We start from the raw sequence: 6,659 nt of genomic DNA, 5'->3' as shown, positions 1-6,659 counted from the left end.
TTATCATATGATCTTTATTTTTATATTTCTACTTTAAATTTTATTTAAACAAATTAAATCTTTAAAAAAATATAAATCCGTTTTCTTAATTTATTAGTAAATTTAATTTATTAGTAACTTATAAAAATGGCGTTCAGAACAAGTTGTTCGCGAAATATTCAAATTAAGACGTTAATGCCATTTTTCGTAATTTAAAACTGATTTTATTTGGATAATATTATCTTATGATTGATAAATGAAAATTATTGATGAATTATTATTATTATAAATTTATTAATGTTTTACAGTTTATTTTTATAATGAAATAGAACGTTTTACAATATTTTATCTAAAAGATGAGATCAACAGAGAGATGATATTAAAAAGAAGTTTTGTTGTAAAACGAAAGACATATCAATTTCCGGTAAAAAGTTTTTCAACTTATATATTTCAAATAAGAATATATATGTAATTATATATAAAATATTCTTATAGAAATAATTTCTATTTTATTCTGGCATCTTCGAATATCTTATATACATGATATACCCAATGAGATTTTAGATATTCTAGATGTTCACTGGGATATATCATGATAAGAATATATGCATTTAACATAAACATTTGTGGGATGCGAAATGAAGAAGATTCGTTTTTGTCCCATGCCTCTACGTTTATTTTTTGAGAAGTTACAGCCTTTTAAAAATCAGCAATGCGCATGAAAAAAAGAACCGTGAAAGAACGTCGCACGTTTTTTGCTTAGATGTTCACACTTTTTACCCTCCTAAAAAAAGTGTGAAAACACGTGTAGTACCTTTGACAATTTGCCGCCATCGTGACAACGTGTGCCATCTATCGTGATAGATCGTGATTGCGGTCGATATTGTCAACATCTTCTTAATAGATAAATAGCGCACGCAGCGCGCCATTTAACTTTTTGAATAGAAAGACCAAGAATTATATAATACTAGCGCGCGTCTGTAATATTTATAACAAAACTCATGTGTATTTGTTTTTTCAAGATAAAAAAAAAAAAGAATCAAAAGAAAAAACAATCACGAAGATGCACTTACTGCGATTGAAAAAAGCGCGCAGGAATTAATTTAAATCTCGATTCCATTTATTCCATTTTACAATTGCTTTGCATACGTGGAACGCAATTTGATAGAACGTGTCTGTCACGTATCTGTCACGCGATTACTTAATTGTCGCATAAGTTGCTTTATCAGTACCACTCAATTCATTTGATTGCCGCTTCGGCTTTAAACGCCAGTCGACGCGCCGCCGTTTTGGATCGACGACGCACGTTTCATAACAGTCCCGTGCGGTCCTTGGCTCCGTTAACACAGTCTGCGTTTTATTGCGGGACGACAATTTTTTTTCCTGGACCCCGAGTCATCCTCCGAAAGAAGGATCGCTCTGAAAAAAAGCCGCGTCGTGAAAAGCTTCCGTTGATTCGCTTCTCTGTCAACGACCTAACATGTTCACGGTAAAAAATTCCAAATCCGAAGAGAACGGGCTGTTGCAATTAGGTGACCCATTCCACGTTGCAACCTCTTCTACCTCTTCCATCTGTGTTCCTATTTCGTCTTGTTATAAATAAACATCGCGTGAGTGGAAAATCGAAATGGCTGCAAGTGGCATGAACATTGTTGCAGAGCTCATTCGAGAACACGCGTACGAAATTTTGAATTTCGAGATAGATTACGACGATGCTCTTTTGTTTTTAGACTGCCGTAAGAACTGTCGCCCGTCGTTCGTTCTCCACATCAAGATGGGCAGCAGCGCAGCAGGTGATTTAATTCATTATTAAATCTAACCTAAAACTCAATTTTTCGGATATGTCGCGGAGGTGCGATGTTAGCTTTCGCGAATGTCTCCATACTAACCAACTGTTTTTTTTTTGTTCTCCCTTCATCTTCCTTGATTCGACACTTCTCTGTATGATCGTCTAGAGAAATGAAAACTTGAAGGACACGAAAGGTCATTTACATTTTAGTATTCTTTCATCTGATAGAAATTTATGTAATGCTAGATGACGGTACGAGATGCTTTGAACTCAGCCCTGGATGAAGAGATGGAGAAGGACGAAAAGGTGTTTCTTCTTGGTGAAGAGGTGGCTCTCTATGATGGTGCTTACAAGGTTTCTCGGGGTCTTTGGAAAAAGTATGGAGACAAACGTGTCATCGACACACCAATTACAGAAGCTGGTTTCACTGGTATTGCCGTTGGAGCAGCTATGGTACATCTGGAGCAATTGTTATGCTTTATTATATTTTTATTGCTCTATTTTCCTATCTGCATAAATATTTTCTAGGCCGGCCTGCGACCAGTCTGTGAATTCATGACATTTAATTTTTCTATGCAAGCAATCGATCACATTATCAACTCTGCTGCCAAGACATTTTATATGTCTGCAGGCAGAATCAACGTGCCAATTGTGTTTCGTGGTCCCAATGGTGCAGCTGCAGGTGTAGCGGCACAACATTCGCAGTGTTTTGGTGCCTGGTATAGTCATTGTCCCGGTTTGAAAGTAGTATCACCCTATAATAGCGAAGATGCTAAGGGTTTGTTGAAAGCAGCCATTCGAGATCCAGATCCAGTAGTAGTGCTCGAGAATGAAATATTATATGGTGTACAATATCCTATGTCTGACGAGGCTTTATCCAAGGACTTTGTTTTACCCATTGGTAAGGCTAAAATAGAACGGGTGGGCAATCATGTAACGATGGTAGCACATTCCAAAGCTGTTGAAGAATCTCTCGAAGCAGCCAACGAACTTGCTGGAAAGGGAATCGAGGCTGAGGTCATTAATTTACGTTCCCTTAGACCGTTGGACATGGATACTATCATACAATCTGTGGTAAAGACGAAACATCTGTTGACAATCGAGCAAGGTTGGCCGCAGTGTGGTATCGGTGCAGAAATCAGCGCAAGGATTGCTGAAAGTAAGATTCTTTTAATTCATGTGTTTCATGTTTTATTTATATTCAATTCTGCTTTAAATGATAATTAAATAATCGAAATTAAAACAAACCATAATTTCAAAATTACTCGGTTTTAAAATAAGTGAAATTTATTGTCTTATTTATTTTCGATTGAGTAATGCGTTTCTTAATGAAGCTCTATATTTGTTTCTAGGTGAAGCTTTTTATCATCTCGATGCACCTGTGATTCGTATTACGGGAGTTGACACGCCTATGCCATATGCTAAATCACTGGAAATTGCAGCCTTGCCACAGATTAAAGACATAGTGAACGCAGTTAACAAAATGTTCGGAATCACACAGTAGTCCATGGTACACGAGTACTTAGGTAAAATTATATTTCTACAGTTTCCCTTCATCAGTTTTCCTATCCTCGAAGATTCGTCCAAACATTGATGAACAATAGTAGAATAAATAACTGACAGAAGAATAAATAACTGACAGTAAGTACAAAAACTCCGTTCATTAAAAATGATATTCTGTCGCTGTTAGCCAGAATATCTTGGAAACATTTCTTTATAAATTTTATTTATATAAAAATGTTAAGTACGTTTGGGTGAAAAGATGTTTGTACTATAATGTAAACAAACAGGTTTACACAAATGTACTTCTTAAAATTAGCGCGCAAAATGTGTGGTGTGTATCCTGTATATTAATGTATATGCGATATTATTAATAGACATTATTATTATTATTATTATTATTATTATAATCGCTAATAATGCAGCAAAAAATGCTAAAAAGTTCTAATTCATTTCATTAATATTTATTTGAATTTAAATAAATTGGAATTTCAGTTAAATAATTTATGAAGTAAATACACGTCAAGTTACTGTCGTGTTTATATGAACTGCCTCTCACTTTAAAATTTTATATCGCATATTCAATCGAAAATCTCAATACTTATAAGAAAATGTTATATAATTGTATGCGTTATTGCATATACATATATACAACTGCATAATCAGAGACGGCATGTGCTGCATCTGTCTATTATTTATTACAGAAAACAAATAAATACTGAAATGTACAAATTATCAATCCTATCGTTTACTCTACCTTCTAAGTATATGTAAATATATATATTATAATCATATATATTTATTTCTTTATATACATTAATAATTATGTATGATACATACGTAACAGACAACATGTTACTACTGTCATGTAACGTTCAAACGCATCTCTCAGTTCTCCTTCTCTGTGATAAAAATTGAATAATATTTTTTTAAAATTCTTAATGTTCGAAATGAACTTTTTATGCATATTAATTATTCCTACCTAAGTACATCCATATCAAGAGCACATTGCGTATAGACTGCTAGGAAATTCCGTAGATCGGAGTGCGTCCAATTGACTTGTCGCCAAGGTTCAATACATCTCTCCACCAATTCCAAAAAGAAAAATCTCAGTTCTCGCGATCTGTGCAAGTTGCATCCAATTCCAAGTATCGCTCTTGAATATGAACGAAAATTTATATCCAGTTCTTGATAAGATCGATCGAGAAGCATCGGTTTGAGTTTAAGACATACTAAACTGAAACATATCGATATTTCCTTTTTTTTTTACTTTTGTGATTTTTATAATAAAGCAATGTCATTATTCATGTTCTATAAATTGATCGTTTTGTATTGAATTCAACATACTGTTTGTGATGTTTATCATTTTCTAGAAGAACTCTGCATTCTGATAATTCCTGTAAAAATTCTCTATCTAAATCAGTGTCAAAGTATTCAGATCCGACGCAACGATATGTCCATGATGACATCATACTATTAGCACAGTGATATAGATCAGGAAATGTTAAAAATTGCAATTTTCTTTTGTTCATTTCAAATCGCAGACATGCTATAAACACTACTGCAGCATATCGCCTATATAATAATTAAAAATAGTTAGTAACTATGAATGATTTGTGTGATTTATTGTGCATTTGTGCTAAGAGACAAATTATTACAATTTCTATAAAAATTTATATATACTTGGCAAGATCTTCGGAAAGTAAAAAATGCTGTTTTATATTGGCTGCAAGAAAACCAGGTAAATCTTCAACTATTTTAAATACTCTTTTAACATTGTCATATTGTCTTCTACAACTCTTCAATGTAATTCCTGTTTTTTCTGCCACTTCATCCATATCCTTTCTACTTTTAGATGTTATCTTCTTTCCCAGTAATTCACGTATAACAACATCATCAAATTCATAATACCTGATACAAACAATTATTTGTATTATAATCCGATAAGAGATTAATATTTCCAATTTTGCTTCCCCATATTCTTACATTTCTATGAGCATTTGACTAGTTTGCGGTTCTATCTGAAAAGCTAGTTGTTCACTGGCAAGTTTTGTAGGAGTGTGAAGCAATTTCTCGAGCAGGGCATACGTGCGATAATGATCGAGAATGTCGGATGCAACCAGTTCGAGTGGTGCGTTGGTCTGCTGACAGATTCCTCGTTGATGCAGAATATTAACTGCTTCGCTGGCTAAAAAAAGGCATTCATTAATGGCTTTAAGTATCACGTAAATCGAAGGAATGCATGCTTTTCACTTACACGTATGGCCGTCGACCCAAAGCTGATAAATTTCGGGATCGACCAGCGTGTAATTGCTGATAAATACGTCAACCTCAGACAGCATGTTGACGTTATGCTTGCGCTGTACGAATAGATCATGAACGAGAGGTTATCGCGAAAACCAATGCCGTTTCTTACACGCCGAAAAAACTAATCGACACAGAATCATTATCACGTTTCCATCTTTAAAGTCAAAAAGTCTTGGAATCTTACAGAGAACCGTCAACCGATCGTCCACTGTCTCTACTTAGGTTAGGATGAGACATTCCGCCACCATATTGATTAAGCTTCCATTTAACTCGCGTAGACTACCGACTATCGGTGTAGCATCGAGATTCACTTGATTCACGTAGTAGTCGTGTTTGAATTAGTGAAATTTTAATAGTAATGGCGGAGAAAATAAGCCAAGTTGCGTGTAAAATCTATATCATCAGGAATCAACATCTGAATCTGATGATACCGCAAAAATATTGTAGATCAGAAGGTAATTATGTCAATATTAATGATCATATTTCATTGAATCACAAAATGAATGATTAAAATGTTGCATCTTCGCCAGGCGTTAACCAAAGTGCGATTTTTATCAATAATATTTACGGATTTCGCCTCTTGCTAGCGTTATTATCAATTTATATCATTATATGTTTACATGTTATCGTATTATATTTATATTACGTGCTTTATCAGTAGATTTACTATTCGTCATCTTATATAAGAAAAAGGAGGAAAAAAGCGCAGTAGATGAAATATTAGTAATAAATATATAATAAAGTAAAAAGGAGATCCAAATCCGATATTTTGTTTTTTAATATAAATTCCTAAAATATAAACGAAAATATTAACGTGTAACAAATTTTCTTATATCTATAATGTCGTATCGTCGATAATAATCGATAATAATATAGCATTTTTATGATACGTGTAGGACGCGAGTGAAGTATTTGGGCGCGGAATCACGAAACGGAGCGACAAGATGGCGTCCAGGTATTCGTTGCTAACGATGTTCTACGCGAAATTTTGGTAAGTGCATAAGTGAAATAATATTTTTAATTTATTGTAATAATTGTAAAATTTAGAGAAATGCGCAATTGAGAGATTGTAATTAAAATACTT

At 33.9% G+C, this 6,659-nt stretch overlaps 2 protein-coding genes across 2 annotated transcripts; one reads left to right on the top strand and one right to left on the bottom strand.

Moving 5' to 3' along the window:
* Window positions 1–1,119: 1,119 nt before the first annotated feature.
* On the top strand, window positions 1,120–4,003 carry Pdhb (Pyruvate dehydrogenase E1 beta subunit). The gene is made up of 5 exons (XM_011650010.3): window positions 1,120–1,468; window positions 1,710–1,772; window positions 2,015–2,221; window positions 2,297–2,927; window positions 3,121–4,003. The coding sequence occupies exons 1-5, from the start codon at window positions 1,460–1,462 to the stop codon at window positions 3,270–3,272; spliced, it is 1,062 nt and encodes a 353-aa protein (XP_011648312.2). The 5' UTR covers window positions 1,120–1,459; the 3' UTR covers window positions 3,273–4,003.
* A 44-nt stretch (window positions 4,004–4,047) lies between these two features.
* On the bottom strand, window positions 4,048–5,813 carry Fibp (acidic fibroblast growth factor intracellular-binding protein). The gene is made up of 6 exons (XM_011650009.3): window positions 5,526–5,813; window positions 5,255–5,456; window positions 4,952–5,179; window positions 4,616–4,843; window positions 4,251–4,505; window positions 4,048–4,170 (listed from the first exon to the last, which is right to left on the bottom strand). Exons 1-6 carry the CDS (start codon window positions 5,608–5,610, stop codon window positions 4,092–4,094), a joined length of 1,077 nt encoding a protein of 358 aa, XP_011648311.2. The 5' UTR covers window positions 5,611–5,813; the 3' UTR covers window positions 4,048–4,091.
* Window positions 5,814–6,659: the final 846 nt, after the last annotated feature.

Source organism: Pogonomyrmex barbatus, unplaced genomic scaffold (assembly GCF_055798465.1).
Source record: "Pogonomyrmex barbatus isolate J1 unplaced genomic scaffold, ASM5579846v1 scaffold1, whole genome shotgun sequence".
Taxonomy (NCBI): domain Eukaryota; kingdom Metazoa; phylum Arthropoda; class Insecta; order Hymenoptera; family Formicidae; genus Pogonomyrmex; species Pogonomyrmex barbatus.
The sequence above is the reverse complement of the archived record's forward strand: the minus strand, read 5'-3'. Positions and strand labels throughout refer to the sequence as shown.

Excerpts from the sequence above, each read along its gene's own strand:
- Fibp (XM_011650009.3), bottom strand. The coding sequence starts at position 5,610 with ATGCTGTCTGAGGTTGACGTATTTATCAGCAATTACACGCTGGTCGAT. Across the intron at positions 5,457-5,525 it reads TTGGGTCGACGGCCATACGT|CCAGCGAAGCAGTTAATATT; the intron begins GTAAGTGAAAAG and ends GCCTTTTTTTAG. Across the intron at positions 4,844-4,951 it reads CTTTCCGAAGATCTTGCCAA|GCGATATGCTGCAGTAGTGT; the intron begins GTATATATAAAT and ends ATTATTATATAG.
- Pdhb (XM_011650010.3), top strand. Across the intron at positions 1,773-2,014 it reads GATGGGCAGCAGCGCAGCAG|ATGACGGTACGAGATGCTTT; the intron begins GTGATTTAATTC and ends ATGTAATGCTAG. Across the intron at positions 2,928-3,120 it reads CAGCGCAAGGATTGCTGAAA|GTGAAGCTTTTTATCATCTC; the intron begins GTAAGATTCTTT and ends ATTTGTTTCTAG.